Source organism: Lissotriton helveticus, chromosome 6 (assembly GCF_964261635.1).
Source record: "Lissotriton helveticus chromosome 6, aLisHel1.1, whole genome shotgun sequence".
Taxonomy (NCBI): Eukaryota; Metazoa; Chordata; class Amphibia; order Caudata; family Salamandridae; genus Lissotriton; species Lissotriton helveticus.
Window position 1 is genome coordinate 1635891243 of NC_136067.1, and position 20827 is coordinate 1635912069.

The 20827-nt window shown below is 43.5% G+C and overlaps 1 protein-coding gene across 1 annotated transcript in view; it reads left to right on the forward strand.

Moving 5' to 3' along the window:
- The window catches only part of ERLEC1 (endoplasmic reticulum lectin 1), a 275135-nt gene that overhangs the window by 172531 nt on the left and 81777 nt on the right, over positions 1–20827 (forward strand). Inside the window, exons 9-10 of the mRNA XM_078649476.1 lie at positions 11852–11984; positions 15423–15584. Of these exons, the coding sequence (XP_078505602.1) occupies positions 11852–11984; positions 15423–15584 (295 nt within the window). The remainder of the gene's footprint in view (positions 1–11851; positions 11985–15422; positions 15585–20827) is intronic.

Genomic DNA, 20827 nt, shown 5'->3' on the forward strand with positions numbered 1-20827 from the left:
AACTCTCCCGTTCTCCATTGCAACAAATGTGCTTCTCTGAGCAAAAACAAACCCCTCATGTAGACAGAGTAGTTACGCTACTTTACTCTTTCTCCTCTCTCCATCTTATAGATGAGTCCTTGAAAGGTTTTGCAATGAGATGCAGAGAGAGTGAGGGAGATGTTCAAAGATACTTGGTGAGGGAGAGAGCTGGCATGAGAGGGAGTAAAATGGTGTAAGAGGCTGGCTTAGTACATGGTGCACACTTATTCAAGTGGTGCATCTTGCACTAATCCAAGCAACCCTTCTGGTGATTTTAGTGGTCTTTGATAACCATAGAAAGCTCTCAAAGTGGTAGCTGTGGAGAGCAGCCTTCAAGCTTATCTTGAAGGAGTGTTAAGCAGGTTGTTTTGCCAGTTTAATCTGTAGTGTAGATTAGATGAGAAGAAACCACACAGGGTTTAGCAAAAATAAGTCTTTTTATAACAACACAATATCACATTGGTATATTTCCTACACAGAGATACACAATACACAAAAATACTACACAAGCAATCAGGTAAGTAGCGCAAAATACAGTAGTCTCCAGGGAGAAAACCAAAAATATATTAAGAAAGTAGAATGCAAATTTCAAAGGAGATCAAGACTTGGACCAGAAGATCCATAGGAGCCAGGGACACGGGGAACCCCACAGAGGCTTTGTGCAGAGTGTGAACACTGCTGTGTGCCCAATGAAAGTCAATGAAGAAGTTGCGGTTGCAGTTGTGATGAAGAAGGACCTTTCCCAGAGGACCCCGTAGAACCCCGTTAGGGGACAGAAGGTTGGAGAGTTACCCCACCTGTGGATGCCCCGGTAACCAGATTACCTACACTAGGGAAGCTGGATGCATAGAGGTCAAGTGACATCGGAACCTGCTGTAGACCACCATGGAGGACTTTGAAGACAATACCTCTGGAGAAGACTGTGAAGGAGTCCAGTGGGATCTAAGGGTAGTTTCTGAAAGCGAAGAACATGCAAGCAGAGGGGACATAGTCCCACTCGGAGATGACCAGGAGGCTTGGAGACACCATGCCCACCGATGTCGGGAGGTTCTAAAGAGTTGATAGTGACTTTGTCACTGCAGATGTGAGGACCAGGTGATGCTGGGGAAGACCAGGAGACGTGCACGAGCTGTCCCACGTCGGATGTCAGTGACTAGGTAGTCGATGTCTGGCGGCAGCACCTACAAGTCTTGGTTGCCGCAACTGGCATGGAAGACGAAAAAGGAGCAACATTGGGTCCCGCATGGTCCAAAGGACTCACAACAGCAGGAGAGTCGGAGCAGGCCGGAGCAAGCAGGGGAGCTGACTGAAACAGTAGAAGACCCTCAGAAGGACCCACAGGCCGAAGGCACAGGAGTCGCTAGAAGACCCCTAGCAGCTCACCAAAGATGAAGGTCCACAGTGCAGAGGATGCAGTGAGGATACTGACCTTGGATGGAAGAGATGCTGGAGGTCGGAGCTTCATGTAGCCCGAAGATCTTTGGAGTGCAGAGCCAACAAGCCTTGGCAATGGCAAGTCCATGCAGTGCACAGGGGTTTGAGCGGTTCCGACGAGGGATACTGGCCTGAAAATTAGAGAGGACAGGTTGGGCCTCCAGGGAGTTGCAGAACCACTACCTGTGTTGCTTAGTCTCAGGAAGTCCATAGGAGGACGGGAACAGTAGACCGGTCAGCTTCGTTGTGGTTCCTGCAGATGCATGGGTGTGACACCTTCACTCCAAGGGAGATTTATTCGGGTGTCCTTGATGCCCACAGGTCTGTTGAAGAACCTGGATGAAAGGACCGCGAGACCAGGAGCAGTAGTAGTCTTCCTTGGTGCAGTCTCGGTTCCAGTCGAAGTCCAACGAAGTTCTAGTGTCCAGACAAGTGAAGAGAAACTTAGTTTCACGGTTGAATCTTGTCCCATGACGAGTTTAAGGACCCACCCACAGGTAAGCCCTTAAGTATTCTAAGGAATGGGTTGGAACAACTCGGGGGTTCCTCCCAGAGGAGGGGCTGGACAGAGGGGAGGATGCTCCCATGTCCTTTGTCCAGTTTCGTCCCTGAGCGTGATCCAAGGGTTCCCTGAACTGGTTTCAACTGGAGTATGCATGGTGGGCACCAAATATGTCCTACAAAGCAGTCTGGTGGTGCTGGCAAGCCTCCCTACCCTAGCCCAATACACTAAGTCCTGTGCGGGAGGTAGTCGCACCTCCCTGCAACAGGAAACCTATTCTACCTTCCTCGGCTCAGCTGCAGGCGGGCAGAATCATGCATTTGTGCTCAGTAGCAGCACTAGCTTGCTTGCAGACCCTGAAAGGCTGTTACGGGAGGACGGGTGGGGGGGGGGGGTCGCCAAAGGAGCCCCCAGTACATGGGATCATACTTCCAACACTGGAATTGGTGTTTGGGTATGATTCCAACATGTTCAATACAAAAATGACCGGGTTCGGTGCAGCCACTATATAGTTAGACATCTCGTAATGACTGATGTCCACTATATGTATTACAACAGCTGACCGCACTTGCAAAGCCTGGAGAATTGATTCCGGGGTTTGCAGGGGTGTCCTGCTCAAGCAAGGGCACCCTCACACTTATAACCAAGCACCCTGTCCTCAGTACTGAAGAGCTTGCATAGGGGGGAATTATATGTTTTAAGTACAGTGAACTCTGATATAAGGAAGCGGATTGGTGTCACTACAACGCATGCTTTTACATCGCATGCCTTTACAACGCGGTTTTTACCACGCATACCATTACAACGCATAGCGCTTTGGGGTGCTGGATAGTGAATAGTTTAATTTACTATTCCAACTCCAGTCCCCGTGGACACTAGGGAAGGTTATTGGATAGTAAATTAACCTATTCCCTATCCTAGAGCGCCCCCCAGCGCAATGCGTTGTAATGGTTTGCGTGGTAAAAGTTGCGATGTAATGGTAGTGCGTTGTAAAAAATTCGTTGTAACCGTGCCACACCAAGGAAGCCTATATCTGTTGTGAGAGGTGCAAGCACCAACTCACACAGACTGCAATGGCAGGCCTGGAGTCACAGTTTAAGTGGACTCCCATATGTGGCACAATACATGCTGAAGCCCATGGGAGAACCCTTGTGTAACTATGCCCTGAGTACCTCAGTACCATGTACTATAGACTTATAATGGCACACCAGTAGCCAATTATGAAGGTACCAAAGTACTTACCATGTCAATTTAGGGGAGAAAGCACAGTTGCTGGGGTTCTGATTAGCAGGATCCCAGCAGACTAGGTCAAAAAACACACTGACGCCAAGCAAAAAGTAGGGATAGCAATGAAAGCAGATCCTACTTTCCTACAGATAGCATAAGAGGGAGGTAGATGGTAAGAAAGAGCGGGCTGGAGAGAGGTGCTGGGAGATGGAGATGGAGAGGTAGAGGGAAGGGTTTATGATGGAGGGCTTACAGATGATAGAGGTGTGGCTGTGGAATGTGTTTGGAGAAGGGTTTGTGTGGATTGCAGTAGTAGTGCATATTTTTCATCACAGATAGCATCACTATTTGGCCATACTGTCACTGTGATTTGTTCATATGGGTCCAGAGACAAATTCATTTAGGATGAAGACCTGTTCTCTTCTTATGTTTAGGTGTTTCTTGTCTTATGACATCATTTGATTGTGACTTATGGCACCATAAACCTTTTGGTCAGCTTCTTTGAACCTCCTTGATCTTGAGTAAAGGAACTCCCATCCTGCTGCTGTTGCTGGTTTTCCAGTATGCAAATATGCAGTCGAAACAAAAGTAAAAGCATGGTTATTCGTGACTGATAAAGTATAAATCACAGAAAAACATGTTTTGTTTAGGGATAAAAAGCAGGGAGGGCTTTCAGGCTCCAGTGCCTCAGCTTTTGCAGATCTGTAGTTGCCAAGACTTTTTCTGCACTTCAAGCCTGGTGTTTACCACCTTGAAGACTCTTCAAAGGAACTGGCCTAGCAAATGGACTCTCCCTTAAGCACCTTTCTTCTATAACCCATATTGTTGTCTAGACACAGTGTCTTCTAGTAGGAGTCACCCATACTTTTAAGAAGACTAAGAACTGAACCCTATATCTAGCCCCTGATGGTGTTGAAGTTGAGTGAAGTTGAGTGACATAGCAGTACCTGCAAAATCGGAACCCAAAATACTGTCTCTTTTACAATAGCATTTGCATCCTTAGAGCCACTCTGAGATATCTGATACACTGTAGTATGGTAAATAGTTATCTTGATTTACAGGAACACCAGGCAGTGAGTGGTAAGTTTAAGTATTACCCCAGATAGATGAGACAGGATAGTATAATTTTCGCAGTTGATGCCTTACCCATCAACGATAGAATAATTTTAGCCCAAAAGACCACCAAGGTTTCCAGCTCCTGCCAACAACGCTTCACATTTGTCTTTACTTTATCAGCATCTGCTTCTTTGTACACTCCTACGTATTTAAAAGCCTTGTGTCACTGTTAGGTTCCTTATTCTTTTCCTCGAAGGTTAAGCAGTGGTGCTGAGTATCTTCTTTTAGACCTACATTACTAATGAATGTGCCATTTGTGATGTTTGTTTTTAGGGATGCGGGTAACTTATTACTTGCATTTAGCATGAGATCCCGTACTTCTGGTCAAGTTGTCCCTGTGTAGTTGAAAGATGAGAAATATTTTCTTTGAGAATTCACTTTAGAAAGAAAGTTTTGATATTTAACGTTTGAAGAGATGATATTGGCAGAAGATTGTGAATAGCTAGAATATGCAAAACAGTAATGATAAATATTTTTACATATGATTCCATTTTTATCCTGTGGGTAATCATGCACCAAGTGGCTGGGCTTTCTGTAGCTTGTAAGACGGAGCTTTTCCACAGTGGCATAAATTGTACACGGCATGGCTCCATCCCTACACACATGCATACTCTTGACAGTTCCTTTTTGTTAGTGTTGTTGTTACTGTTTCTCTGTTGCTTCAAGAAATCCTTAAAACGGGGGCTTAGCCCCCATACTCGTGGGTCTTTTTTTGGCTCTTTAACTTGCCATTTTCCTCCCCTATGTCCTCTTAGTTTTTTAGCTTGGTTAGCTGGTACCACAATGTTCCAACTTTAAACCTTCCCTGACATACCATTGGCCACCTAATCTTTGTGTCATATCATTGGGGACAGTCCTCTGGTATATGCCTATGTTGTTGGATACCATTTATAGTGTGTCAATTTAGATACCATATATAGATTTCCCGATTCATGCCGTTATATAGGTACAATTCACATTGCCCTTATTTAGGCATAGAAATCCAGCCCTTATTTAGGCATTGCTCATGCTAACCAAATACAGGCATGGTCAACTACATCCGATCCTCTTCGTCACAACGAGTTCTTGGAAAACCAGACTCTTAGGCCTTTAGGACTTCCCCTTGCCTGGATATTGATTTCTCCAAGAACTCATTTATTATGCATGCACATCTATTTCTTCATTCATGACGTTCTCATGCCCGACTTGTTCGTCAATATTGGCATTCCTAAACACCTTCAAAGTATAAATATACCTTCACTTGCTATGGCAAGGCACGGTGCGGTTCGGCTACCTACTTGCACAACGCGGCTCGCCACAGCAAGTCCCGAAGGAAGTCCAGTCCCCAACTGATGCACTGATCAGACACTGTCATCCTCCTTGCCAAGACTCCAGCTCCAGTGTTTCTGACTCCCCTTGCGGGGTGTTAGAGATCGAGTCCCGGGAAAGAGATACCAACCTCTCTCATTCTAAGGTATGGAGCTGATTAGAACCTACAGAAACTTTTGGCAACTCTTGCAGAACTAAACTAAACTATAGCTAAACAGCACCTACTTCTTCTCTCGTACTACACTTAGGTTAGGTACACTGGGGTAGGATTATTTTAGAAGCACCAGTTGAATATTTTAGCCTGTTATGTATGTATGTATTTTTTATATGTCATAGCTACAGACCATGGTATTGCAGTATTATTTTATAGTACTGCTAACGCTGTACGTATTTTACTTCGCATTCTGTCTTACGATTGTAGCAGTTCATATCTCTTGCATGAGAAATAAGACTATTCAATAAACCCTTTTATTGAAATGCCCGTCTCTCTATTTCTGTACAACTCTGTAGAAACGAATCATGCACGATTGACTGAGTGAAACTGTAATCTATTGTTTCCACGACTCTTAAGATATTGTTCCTACTCTAAGGGAAACAAAGTTGTCTTGTTTATGCGGTTGTCAGAAACGAATCCCTTATTGTTCATTTGAGAAGTTTCTAGTGACCTCTGAATTAGCTGGCACACACAAGCAATTAAGTTTAATGTACTCAATAGAGACATACTGACCTCCATTGTATGTCAAATCTATAGTGTATATTATTCCAAGGCGCAGAGCCTATCAGGGATATAGGAACTACACTACAATATGATGGTCCCTCTGCAACTGCCGGGCTTGCCCTTACTGATGGTGCACTAATCTGTAAGGAGATGTTGGATGTTAATATTGGAAAGAAGGGTCCGGAAGATTCAACAGGGACTGGCCCTAAAGGTGCAGTTCGGAGTCCTCTTCTTGCCAGCGAAGCAGTCGCCTTCCAAGGTACAGTCCCCCCTCATGTGGCTGTCCCCTTCCCTGGCCTCATGCATGAGAGACAAGTAACCCCAGGAAAGGCAAAAGTGCCTTATTGAAAGACCGTTCTCCCCCCAGACAAGACCACTTGTTTCAACTAGACTCTGCTTTCGTGATCCAGCTAAAGAGCACAAAACTGTGGATCGGAGGGTACTTTGGAGACACCTGTGCCCTGTTGAGGAGAGGACAACTCCTTGACTGTATATGTGGCCTCAAGTTGGTTGCTCTATTGAAGGTCTGCACCAGTCTCTATCTGTGCAAGGTGCTGCAGGTCGATTACTCTACGTGATCGTTCTAACCTCCCTCCTTGAGAGTGGGGAAAGGGAAGCCATAGACTTGCACAGGGCAATTGAGCCCAGCCCCTCTTGTTTGCAGACTTTATCAGTCGTTTCAGATCAGGTAGGTCCATCTTTTGTCTTCTCATACATCATTGTTATTCTGTCTTGCTTTAGTACTGTACAGTCAACTAGTGAAGTACCTTGGTGTAAGAAGATCAAGAGGCAGGCCTCCCCTGGTTATCCAGTTATCAGACTTTCAAGTCTGAGATAGCAGGTATGACACCCCGACACAGTCAGTCCTTTCTGTTGGATACTTCTAATAGCCGATTTGTCACCTTTGGCTCGCTCCCAACTTTTTTCTGCCAATTGACAAGTTTATTTTTCTGAGAATTCTGCTATTTTCCGCTGTGCAATGAAACCATGTCCCTCCTAAAACTACAAGTTTTAGGCCTTTTAAGGACTGTAGCAAAGAAATGTCAGACAGATTCCCATGAGTTTTGTCTCTGGTTTTTGGATTCAGGGCACGACTCCAGTCATGCGAGTGTGTCCCTATGAAACCGAAGGCGATTTGGGAACGTGAAGCGAAGCTGGAAGTCACCGAACACTAAAAGAAGTTACAGAAGTCTTACCATAAGTAGAGGGCTCAGACCGGTTTCCATGATAGAGCCTCGTCCTGGTCCAAGTCTTTTGTTATGTCAAAGTGGAAGACAAGAAGGCCGGACTGGATTTGTCCCAGTCCCACCACTATTAGCCTGAGAAGTTGTGAGGACATCAGGGTGCATCTTTGTCTAATTTCAGGTCCACCACTGACAAGCAGATTCTGCACCTGACCCTGATTCACACTGACGTTCGAAGGCCATCATCAATGTCACAATAGATTGTGACCTTTAAAGAGGCCATGTTGCAGATCTTTGGCACTCTTCTGACTGCCATTGCCGTGCCTTTGGGACCTAAGGATCAGTGGAGGCCCACAATCAGGTTATCAACGGCTGGACCATGCTGTACGCCCTCTCAGGTTCCACTCCGATGCCAGAGCATATTTCCAGCCCATCGCCAAAATACACCTCGGTCCTTTTGACATCATTGCCAGCTCGATGGCTATCGGGAAGACATTGCCCCAATAGTGCTATTTGACTCAGAGCTGAATTCATCACAGCGCCGACCGAGGTAGTGTCCTAAAGTAGTCGTACCAGCACACCTGGTCTCAATCCAGTCCAATTTAGTCAGAAATGTGCCTTTGCCTCGGAGCCGCACCCCAGTGTTCAAACAATTAATAGTGTCTGACTCTGATTAGAGATAGCCAGCCTTTAAAGATGACAATGGAGAAGTGTGGCTCACTGGTTAGAGGAGGCAGACCTGGAAGCAGAGGTCAGCCCGGGACCAGGGTTCAATTCCCGGTTCGGCGGGGTCTTGAGTCCTAAAATGTCCATGGACTCGACAATTCTCGCTCCGGTGCCTACTCGATTTACGGGTTCACACTCTTCGACTCTGGGCAATAGCTTGCTTAATCTCCACAACGGCCCCTCGCGGCGGGATGCCTGGCTTTCACCTTGCGGATACCCTGCCGGGGTTATCTCACAGGGGAATACCAGGACGGGTTCCCTAAGCAAGCGCTTAGAAACCGCTTGGTGATTTGCGCTATATAAATTCCTATACATTTACATTTACAATGGAGATGAGGGGGATTACTTTCTCTAACACTATGATGATGATAATTTGCAATTAGACTTGCAGGAGGCCAGCGACTTGTACATTGGGTTGTCCCTACCCCCTCTGCCATAAACAAAAAGGAGTACCTTCTTTACAATGTTTATGATGTGAGCAGTGAAGGTATTAGATTTACTACTGCTAGCTATGGAAATCAAAACTAATGTATTCACAGACATTTTTGCAACGTGGACCAGTCTTTAATTCCATTCAGTGAAGCCCTCACTGACACCCTTCTGAGCACCTGGTCCTAAGCCTTGTTTCTGTTAACTGGTGAAAAGACAGGTTGCCAGGCACTACATGCCAGCGCCAAGTGACCCTGATTTCTAAACGCAGCACACTACATCTGATCGTTTGGTGGTTCCGGCTTCCACCAGTATAGTGAACTCCAAATCTTTCTCTACGACTCTCCCAGGCAGAGAGTCCAAACAAATTGAGGCATTCTGGAAACTGATGTTTTCCTCAGCTAGTCTAGCCCTCCAATTAGTCAATGCCAACCTTTGCTGGGGATATATTCCCATTGTTTATGGGACATTGTAGGCAAGGTCTAGCTGGCAGTACCTAAGGAATTTCAACTCAAACCATACAGGATGCTCAGGATTGGTCTAGACTCTGTTGACTGCTTGGGCAGAGCAGTTGGCACGAGCGGTTGGGCTTGAGCAGCATGCTTGGATGAAATCATGGAATTCTCTGCTGATGTGCAGGCCTCTGATGGATATGCTGTTTGATGGATCGCATCTTTTGGCAAGAAGGCTGATTCAACATTGGAATGCTTCAAAGAAAGCCAGGTCATGGCTTAGGTCTTTCTACCTTTGAGACCGTATCATCAACAGTTTTATCACTTTCGAGTATACTCTAGTGGTAACACCAGGGCCCTCCTCTTCCACAACTGCCACCCCCAGTCTTTTCAGGGTCATGGGTGGGGATCAAGCAGACCGTGTCCAGGCCATCAAGGACGGCACACTTTCCAGACCTCTGCTCTTATAGCATAAGCTTCCAAACTGGTTTAGTTTGCCCTTCTTGGTATGCAACCACCTTTTAGGAGTCGGGATCAGGTATTTCATCCAGGGGTTGCAGAATATAACATCCTACGGGTGAGTCCTTCAGATTGTTTAACAAGTCTATGCCCTGCCATTCCTTTTATACCTGCCACATCTTCGTCCCATGTCGAAGCATCTTTCGGAGGAGGACTAATACATTTTGCTCCAAGAGGTGCATGTACTTTTTGCCAAAAGAGCCATAGAGAGGGTCCTCGCAAGGCAAACAGGGACTGCCTGTTATTCCCTCGGTTTCCTCTTGACAAAAAAGAATGGAGGCCTTTGTCCTATTTTAGATCACCACCTTCTGAGCAACTCCTTATAAAAGGAAAAATTCGAGATGCTCACGTTCTTAGATTCTGTCCGCCCTGGATCCAGGCAATTCAACTGGCTTTGGACCCACAGAATGCCTACCCGTCCTGCAGTCCTACAGACACTGCTTGTGAAAAAAACACATTTTGCACACAGTGTACTCATCCAGAATTTCCAACAATTTGGGAAGCGCTTGGGTGGGCTGTCGCAAGAATAATAAAGTATCATCTGCGTACATGAAGACCACGTGGTTCGTGTCGCCTATCTTTATCCCCAATTATCCATTTTTTCCGCAGATATTCTGCCAGTGGCTCCATGGCCGCCGAAAATACTAATGGCGACAGGGGGCATCCCTGTCGAGTGCCCCTTTGCAGCGTAAAGACTTTTGATATAAGCCCTCCCATACGTATACGAGCCTGGGGTGTTATCGTAGAGCAATCTCAACCACTTGTAGACAGTGAATTGATATTTTTCAATGCAAGGATTTTGCATTGAAAAATAATAATGCAAGGCGCGACAAATAAGATAAATTGAGTGTGAGATTAGATCTAACACTAGATAGCATTCAGAAACAGCCATTAGTAATAGGCAGCAAACTAAATAAATAGCCACATACATTTATATACGCATGAAAACTGTGAGTTTTGATGCCAACAAGTTATAAAAACCTGAATGAGTTTAGGATGTGTTTGGAAGCCCGATTGGAAATGATCCCTCAACATTGGCCTAATGTGGTGTGCTTTGTCGAGCAGAATTAGGAAACTGATGAATTTTAAAGCATAGAAAGCAGTAAGGACAAACTAAAAACCGAGCAGTTATAGCAAAAGTGACCAGTGCAGAAAGATCACAGTAAACCTACTTGTAACTGTCAGTAAGTTGCCAGATGCCAGGAAGTTCCTAAATTAGTATATTTTGTGTGCACAGAGAAATTAGAAATAAACTGTATTTGCGGTGCAGAGATGCCCTACTGCAACTACTTTCCATATGAAGCTTATCTACTTATCCTCTAGTACTTCAAAGTGTTCCTTTCTTGCTTGAAGATTTTGTTGGTAGATAAGGACTAGACTGTGTCTTCCTAAATATTTATTGGCACTATTATTCCAGCATACAGTAAATAATTTCAGTGTTCCATGTTGTTTTGCAGTCCCAGCCATGGTTTGCTATCCTCACTGGCAGTTTTCGTCTGTATAATCTGGCTTCTGCTTTCTATTGGGCTTCAGTAATGTGAATGCCTAGCCATAGTCCTATCCCAGGATGAAACATTTAGCAGCTAGGCAGTTTTTATTTATTATTAACTTATTAGGGGGCCCTGCTCTGTTCACTGTTCTGTAGAGTATACCCATGACAAACTTCCTTTAGCTGCAGAGAATTAATTTGTTTGTGTAGCTCTTAAGTGGCCCATAGATAATCAGGAGTCAGACATAGTGGTCCCAATTAAGAAACGGTCTCCAATCAAAACGCACGTTACCCTAGCTACTATTGTCAAAGGCTATAGTTCAAACCTGAAACAGAAGATAGAACCAGAAACACTTGTTGTAGGACTCTGCTACCGGTGTTTATTTAGATCGCTTTTGTTATGGGTTTTAAATTGTGCTTCAATTCAGCCACCTACATTTATTTAAAGGAAAAGGGTAGTGATGAATGTGATCTTCTAGTTCAGCCAGAATTTGACATGCTGGTTCGTCTGAGCATCATGTATGACATTGTTCTGCATTCTGTCCATCAACTGTTGTATTGCATTTGTCAAGGAGGGAGGGCGGGAAGAACATGATGTTGGCTACAAATTCTCAGCATATTTTTTACTTTTTTATATTCAACTAACTGACAGGTTTTCGATTTTGAATTTGCATTATTAAATGTACGGATATTCATTTGGTTGTAATTTCTGCTTAATTTTGGCAGGTTCAGATCTTCACCAGTAAATGACATATTTTGTCAGTCACTTCCAGGATCACCACTAAGACCAAAAAGTCTTGAAAAGCTAGAGCAGCAACAGAGGGAAATGCTGAAGCCCCCTACCAGGAAGCTGAAAGAGGTACAGTATACATATTGTCTTAAAGAAAATTATAAACCGTTCACTGTTGTGCTTTGAATCATTAGGGAAGTCATCATTCAAATATTCTTAACATTGTGATTTTGTTGCTAGAGGACCACTGTGATTGTTGTTTTACCAATTCTGCTGGGACTTTGCCATGCAATGTGCTGACAGGGATACCTTTGTGCTTTTGGATGAATAATGTAGAGGAGGATGAGTTGGAATGCACACAGATTAAGTTAGGAACTGCACATCACTGACCTGCCCTGTTACAGCTGTTACGAAAGGATTTGCTATTAGCTAAGACAACACTTCTTTTTTCCTGTTCTTGAGCTGAGAAAATACTTTGATTATTAATGTAGATTCCAATGAAGGATGACCTAAATGATTGTCTAGGGCGAGGTGGAATCAGCACCCACTTTTGGAGTATCAATCAGTAGTAGATAAGGCAGCTATTCACTCTTCACAATATCTTTAGTACCATTCAATTGATTTGTAGTATGCACAGCATATACTCATGTGTCTTGAGCATTTTGGGTGGTACGTGGGCAGATAAGATTTCGTCCGTTTTAGTCGATTGAGCATCAGGTTTGCTGCTGCAAAATTTAGGCAGTGGGAGGGTCTATATCTACAAATTGTGGGCACAAACTGGCCCACTATTGAAGGCTCTGCTTATCAGGGCACAAGTCTAGCTTCTTCATTGTTATTGTTATTGATTTTCATCTGACACCATCATGCTGCACAGCTCTCGATCATCAGAAGTTTATCCTGCTTGTCCTTGTTCATCTAGAGAAATGGAGCAGAAGAAAAAGCCATGTTTCGTTTCCATTTTGGAAACTGTAGCTTTAATTATGTTCTGTGACCTGCCTCTCTCCTTCACTGCTGGCTTTGGCTGCAAGCATTGTGATGGCAGAAGTCATCTTTAAACATTTATTACAGATTAGGGGTTGCACCCTTTCTTAATTACAGGTGACTCTGTGTGTCACAAGTCGCCTGTAAGAAATTCAAGACAGGATTTTATACAGGGATTGCAGGCTCCCATTTATTATAAGAGCCATTACATATTATGTGGATCATCCAATTTAAACAAAAACAAGCAACTGTCTTGTGCTTTTGCTCAGCTATACCTTAGCTATTCAGTGTCAAGTGCTGCCTATGGAACATTATGCAGTGGGAAAAAATGCCACAATGGCTTGCCTAGGCAATATTCCCTTTGTGGCTATGTAACACTGCTACTTGGTGGTCTGTCCACATGTTCAGTGGTCATTACTACGTGGACATTTATCCCTGACAAGAAGCACAAGTTTGACAAACTTTATTTAAAAAAGTTGTTTAAGATGTCATCTACGTCTGCTCATAAGCCACTGCTTTAGGAGTGTCAGTACTGCTTTGCTGTCTGAGCACAGCATGTGACCTGCTTCAGCTTATGCCGCAAACATATCTTTCTTGTAATCATCAGTTTGCAGCATGTAGTGCTGTTGATTCACATGTGCCTTACCCTCCTCCCAGAATGCAAGTTCACAGGGACACACTCACTTTTATTACCTATCACACACTTCATCATCACATATTGCTTCTACAGTTCATTGACATAATTCTTAGCAACTTCATGCTTACACACACACCTACCCCTTAGGGAAAACTGAGTCTTTGGTGCTTTCCAAAGGCGATATCACATGTCACCTTGAAACCGAAACCTCTCCTGCGAAAAAAAGTTTTACCATTCCTAGCATGGCGCTAGATTTCAGGAGTATAAAAAACATATGAATATAGAGCGCCACAAGCTGCTAACCAATTGTTGCAGGTAAATAATGTTTTCAATAGTGGTCTTTTTTAAATGCTAAGAGACAAAACAACAAAATAATTTACAGAAGAGCAGAGTATGAAAGAGCATGAATGTTTTACTTTGGGTGAATTCAAGACTATCCGCTCTCTATTGTACAAATAAAAATACAAGCAGCAGCTATTTGCTGCTTGCTGTGCATCCATTTTTAGATCTCGGATGTAGACAGCGCATGTGATGTCTCGAAAGAGACATGTTGTATGTACTTTGTGGGCATCAGCTCGCCCATAGGCTTTCCATTTTCTGGCTCCATCGTCACTCTCCTATTCTCTCTCCCCATTTGTCCATGGCATGTGTGCGTCTTGCCTCTTCTTGTGTTTAGCCCTCCCTGTGAGCATGGACCAATTATTACTATCCATCCACTGCTCCCATTTAAGGACCCTTTAGGCACTGCTTTTTTCTTATCCCTTGTCGGGAGTCCTTGTGTTTTCACTTGCTCCGAGCACCATTGTAAACACGGCTGTAAATCATGTTCTCGTCACACTTACTGAGCATTCAAAGACTGATATTAAATGTAAGACGCTCTTTTCAATTGGCGCCTATTCCTTGCCTCAACCTGCTTCCTTATCACTGCTTGCCCCCTCTATCATTGATGTACTCAAAAGAGGCTATGTAAGCTTGGACTGCTTACAGTCCTCACTTTCACGTATGCTGTGCGCCCACCTAGGGCAAACACGCAGTCCAGTTGTTTTTGTTTTTTGGGGGGCAGGACATTACAGCTCTTTACACGAGCACCCGATTATATTACACAAGTTCAGATCAATTCTGTCGAGTTAATTCCAGGGCTCAAACCTGGTTCTGCAGTTTCAAAGTCGGCTATTCTGGTGTTGGGTTACAACTACTTTGTGACCCAACTACTGTGTACTCCGTGATTTGGGTCATGTTGGCAGGCTGAATTCTCACTGGCGGACTTAGTCAAACCAGACTCCTTTCCGCATCCGGTTCTGTAGCGTAGTTAACCACCGCCAGTCACCCAGGCCGTACATGCTTGTACGGCGCATCATTTCCTTAGGTCCCTCAGTTTTCCTTCCTGTCCCTGTGTCTGAGGACCTCAGTTATTCATACTGGCTGAGCCAGTGGTTGTTACATGCTGCCTTTACTGAGTGTACCTTGTGTGTGCAGGGCTCGACCTCTTGAGCTGACAACGGGACAATCTGGCAGTGAGCGATTAACCTGAAGGCAGGGGCTGCCTTCAGGCTCTGCATCAGCCACCCTTCCTCCAAACAACATGAGATTTTGCGTGGCTGGTATCACTGAAGGCCTTTGGGGGCAGAGCAAAGACTTCCAGTTACTACCACTAAATAGCCACTACTTAGCACTTTACTAAAATGACAATAACTTTGACAACACCAATTCATCTAAGATTGCCGAGACCCATTAGCTTTAAGTTACTCACCTGTAGTGGCAAAAGATAGTTGAAGTAGTTCAAACTGCATATGTGAGATTGTTGTATAAACATGCTTGTTTGATTTTCAGGACTTTATCACTAATTTAAACTTTTTCTGCCAATAATTTACAGAGCACTTACAAGGATTTAGGTTTATTTTGAAAATTACACGTTGTTGACATTGTGGTGATTTACATAAATGTTTCAGGAGGCAATTCAGTCAACTAAAGAAGAACCCTTCTCTTCAATCCATAAACCAATTGCTATTGGTATCCAGCAGCAGGTAACCGTTGGAACAACACACATCTCCAAACTGACTGATGAACAGCTGATAAAGGAGTTTCTAAGTGGCTCGTACTGCTTCCATGGGGTGAGCAATCAATCTGTTGTTTATGCTTTTTTTTCCAACATTCTTTTTCAAACCTTTGTCAATTCTCCACCAACCAGAAGGTTAAGTCATGTAGTCTGTGAGCCATTTTGAATGTTGTCACCCTTCAACACTTCAGGCTAAGGTAAATTATTGAGATTGTGTAACAGGCTCTGCTTATGGGCATAAACGCCCATGTGCAATATTTGTGTACATCGTGCATATGTAGTGAATCTCATTCCTTTATTTGGGAACTCCAGCATAGAGTGTTGCAGTGTCTGTTGAAGAATATTGGCTCCTTTAACCTTTTAATAATTATCGTTAACGGTGCTGCTTTTGTGATTTTGGGGGTATTTTTTGACTGATGTTTGTTGTGCTTCCTGGGGCTTATGGAATATTCTGTGGATTACAATTGTACAAGAATCGAAATGAGATTATTTCCATGGCAGTTTAAAGAGGCTTCCGTTGGTCCAATGACAAAATATAACTGAAAAGAAGTTTTGCCTTTTAACAGTAGATTTAGCAAAAGAAAGTAAATTTGAGGAGGAAATGAATGTTAAGATGAAAAGATAAGACTCCAGTGTATCCAAAGCCTAAAGGAATTTCCATGGTTTGGCTTCTGGAAAGGCTTAAATATCAACCAAAATAATGTAATAATCTGATCATATTAGAAGTTTGATTCCTGCAGCGGGAAACATTAAGCCTTTTTCAGAATGGAAGAAAATTAAAGTTTGTTCATGAGTTTATGCAACCTGAGACTGATTTGATATGATTCCGAAGAAAACTCACAAAAGCTAGCCATTGAATGAGAGCACCAGAGATTAAAGTCTTCAGTACTAGTAGTAAAGTAAGGGAATCACAGCAAAGAAATTGAAACTGGTCACCTTCCTACAGATCCTGGCATTTGTAGGTTGGGGATAGTTTATGCCATCAACTTGACAGGATTCTTAACTTTCACATTCAGATGTGTTTGGGTGTCCTGTGAGTAAACTCTTCTACAGCATGAGGATATAGGAACTAGGCCGACTTCTGCAGTGGAGCTTCCTACAATAACTTTTTATGTTTAAGCTGGACAGGGAAGGGATCTCTGCATGTCTAGTTGGATGCCGTTACATTTTCAGGCAGCCTGGTAGAAGGAATTTGCATTTCATCGAACCGAAAGCATAAATTGGGGATGGCACCAGCTCCTTGTCTAAGCATCTGCATTGGTGATTGGGGCACTGACAATATTCTGAGGTAAGCTGCCTTGAGGCCATGGAATAAATACATCTGGATGTCAGACTGACAATCCTGATTTCCCCCCCCCTTTGGTAAATGGAGCCAATGTATTGCTTTGCAGGCCTTTGCACCAGTGGAAGGCCTGCAAAGTGAAAAATAGCCTTTTTCACTTTGCAAAATGACGGTACTTTGCACCAGATGCAGTACCTATACAGCTCTTAGTGTTGGGCCTGCGTATTGGGCATTTTAGTTATGCCATCTTAAATTTACTGTAACTCTAGCAATATTGCAGTAATGGCAATCCTTTTTAAAAAAAAAATTATTAGAAGGTTTATTACTAATGCCAGCTTAGTATTACAGGAGCTTATCAGCATCCATATTAACACACAGATTCCGGCTCCTTAGTGGTGAAGCAATTGGGCTTGGATATCTGCCAATATGTCTTTACAGCTCTCTTTGAGCCCAGTTGAGGTAAATCTCTTTCAAAAACCTTCTCTGAGAGTCCGCTTTCCTTCATGCATCCTCGTATGAACAATATCAAGGTAATTTGCTATGGTTGCAGAGGACCTACAATTGATGATGTAATTCACATAAAGCTATACATTAACATTATATAAAGGACGTTTATAGGGCAGTGTTGAGACAACCACTGAGGCAGTGTAATGTGTGCCATTCCCCAAGGGCCACGGTAATGCCCACATGTGTACCTTCACGTTCAGGTGATGGGATGTCATTTGTGCTGTAAGCCTGCTACGGTGATGGATGCAAAGTTAATGCAGTAGGATAAGGATAGAGCTTCCCCTGTGCAGACCTAGAGGGTGCACTTGTAGGAAGATTGCACTGTCACTGAGTCTGACGGGCTGTGGTTTGCTAGAGAATTAGTTGGAGATAAGAATTTGATCAGTTGAGCCAGGGCCACAGTAAAACTGTGGTTGCAATAAAAAAAAGAAGAAATAAACTGTTGTAGTATGGGAACACTGTGACCAACATATAGAGAACCTAAACAAAATTGTATTTCATAACTAAACTTAAGTAATATAATAAAGTGAAAAATGTCAAATAAAATATCAAGATACCCACATCATTAAAACCATCACACAGGTATATCAATTTACAGTCCGACTGCTGTTTTTGTGACATTTAGGATGAGGGTAATGTGTCTATGCCTATCCTTTGGCAATAGTGACTTGAACGATCTCCGTGCACATCTGGACTTTAGAGAAAAAGGTATTCATAGAAAAAGACACATTGGGTGGGTCCAAGAGTATTTTTTTATATTAACAGATGTGGGACGAGGGTATTGTGGGGGAGTTGTGAGGGTATTGTAGGGGGTTGTTCCACCCCCCTCTCCCTGCAGAAAGTAACCTGTATAATGGGTTAAAATAGGATGTGGTAAAAGGATCAGTGTGGTCAGAGGATGGAGCAGTCCCTCATTCAAATGGGAAAAGTTAATTTGTGGAGCATTAGATGGGTTGTAAGGTGCTGAATCTAGGCAGGAAATGCACATGTGGTAGCTAACAAACAGCAAAATATAGTGGATTTCTTCATGATTAATGTAACTTAAAGACAATTTTACACATCCGTGATCTTGACCCGGCTACACTTCTGGTCTAAAAACCCTGTCAGAAGCCAGTAAAGAAGGGGGGCACTGTACCACATCATTATAAATGTTATAGAAATCTTCATTAGAAAGGCCTGTTAACTTGCAATTGCTTTGCCTCTGGCACTGTGGAACCCAGAATTGTTCAAGGGTTTTCCATTTCTCATTTATATACCAATTATTTCATGTTTCATCCCATACCTTTTTCTACAACACTGTAAAAACATTGTTTTACAAGCTGCTTGTTGGTGCTGAGGTGAACAAATGTATACCTATTTTAGACTATTACTTTTCGTGAATGTAGGCCTAGCAGTGTTGCCTCTAAGACGGCTGTAGGTGATTTAATGGCAACTGTAGGTGAATGAATGGCAACTTGCATCCTTGGCAGTTAGGTGTTTAAGGAAATTCTTCTTTATGAAGTTGGGCCATGGCAGGTGTAGTGGCTTTCCTGAATCCCTCCCTGAATCTCTCCCTTCATCCAGCTCCAAGCAGGCGAGTTTGGTCAGTACCAACTTCAAAAATATTTTGGGTAGATATCTGGTCTGTTCTTGAAGTCTTGAGGCTACCATTCGCTTCTGAGTAGATGTCTCAGGGGTTTGGTTACTAATACGCTGCTTGTTAAATGATGTGTATTCCTCTAAGGGTCTTGTCTGTCCAAGTGATTGGGTGTTTGAGTACTTGGAACTTGTTTTAGAAAGCAACGGGTTTTGGAACTCAGATGCAGTATGACACAACACTGAGCAGTTGGAATTGTGTATCTAGAAGGACACCTGACTTTATTTACAACTACTGTAATTTGTGATTGAATGTCTTTATTCGGTAAAAAATTTGCTCACCATAAAAGATTTACAATATACATTTTTAAAAAAAAATATTTCATCAAGTTAAAAAATATGACTATCATCAAGGAAAGACCATGATTAAAATGTAAACAGAGCACAGACAATACAATTAATAAGGGCCACAAGCAATGAAACTCAGCAATTCGTTTAAGTAGATGGCCTTCAATTATCTCTACTCTGGTCAATTGGTGGCCTAGGGTTCATTTTCAGAATTCTTGAGCGTGTAAGCCAGGCACTACTCAAAAACTTAGCCACCCCGCAAATCAGTGTGGTAGATGAGTCTGACGAGAGCACTCGTAAGGCCGATCTGTGGCATCTCAGCCCCAAGCCCCTACAAACTGGTTTCAACCAGATGTTCTGTGCCACTTTGTACGCGGGACAGGCAAAAAATAAGTGGGCCACGGTCTCTTTCGGAGCCGCACACCCCGGACATGATCGCGATGGGCCACCGTAATTAGACCACCTTGTAGTAAATTCGTGAACCGGGAGGGTCCCGTACCTTAATTTTAGGTATAGGGCCCTATCTAGTGGCTTAGTTATGATGTCAAAGAGGGGTTCCAATTTTCTAGCCCACTTGAATTGAAGAAAGCATTCCGTGAGTGAGCCTCCAACCATGCTGCGAGTTGCGTCGGCCTGTACCCAATCCCAATATAGTTTTTTGATCACTAATTTGGGCGGGGGAGATTGGGTCACCCATACATCTCTCAACCCTAATTGTGAGACTAAGTGCCTCAAATTATTTACCCATCCAATTTTATTATCAATATCAAGCGAGATTAGGTCATCCAAACCTTCAGCATATTTGGCCAGCTCCTTAGTCCTTCTTAAGCGAACCCAGAAGAGCAGTGGCCGCAGCCTCACTATATCCTTTAAGGCTCGTCTACCGAGGTCTAGCCGCAGGGGGATCAGCGGGGTAGAGACGGGGAGGGCCACCACATCTCTAAAAAACTTATTTTCTGCTAAGATTAACTCAGTAACATTATCGAACCCCCATAGTTCGGAGCCGTATAATGCTGCCGGGAGTATCTGACCCTCATAGATGGCCATAACCGGTGACACTGGTTTGCTAATTGATTCCTGATACTCTCGCAAAGTCACCCCAGATACTCTTTAGTGGCCCAGTAACATTTTAGCCAGGTGATCCTTCCAATTCATTCGGCTATTTATCCGGACCCCTAAATAGTCGAATGCGTCAACCAGCTCCAGGGGAACCCCATTAAGCAGAAAATTATTTTTAAATTTTTTGGAGGGCGAAAAGGCCATCAATTTAGTTTTCGTGGTATTGATGGTTAGGCCTCTATCTATACAAAATGAACTAAATCGATGCAAAAGTTTTTGCAGGCCTATCGGGGATTTAGCTATCAGTAAGGTGTCATCGGCGAAAAGTAGAGTCTGGATCTTTTCCCCCGCCAGGGCTGGAGCTACAACTACTGTATGTACAACAGCACAAAAAGGTCACAGAACATCATAGAGACTAGATGTTACCCACAAACTGTTTACTAGTGCTTATACAATAAGGCACTGCAATTGCACGCCCATTGAAGTATATCGGAAGGTTATCCTTTGGGAAGAGAAGTCCTCTAATC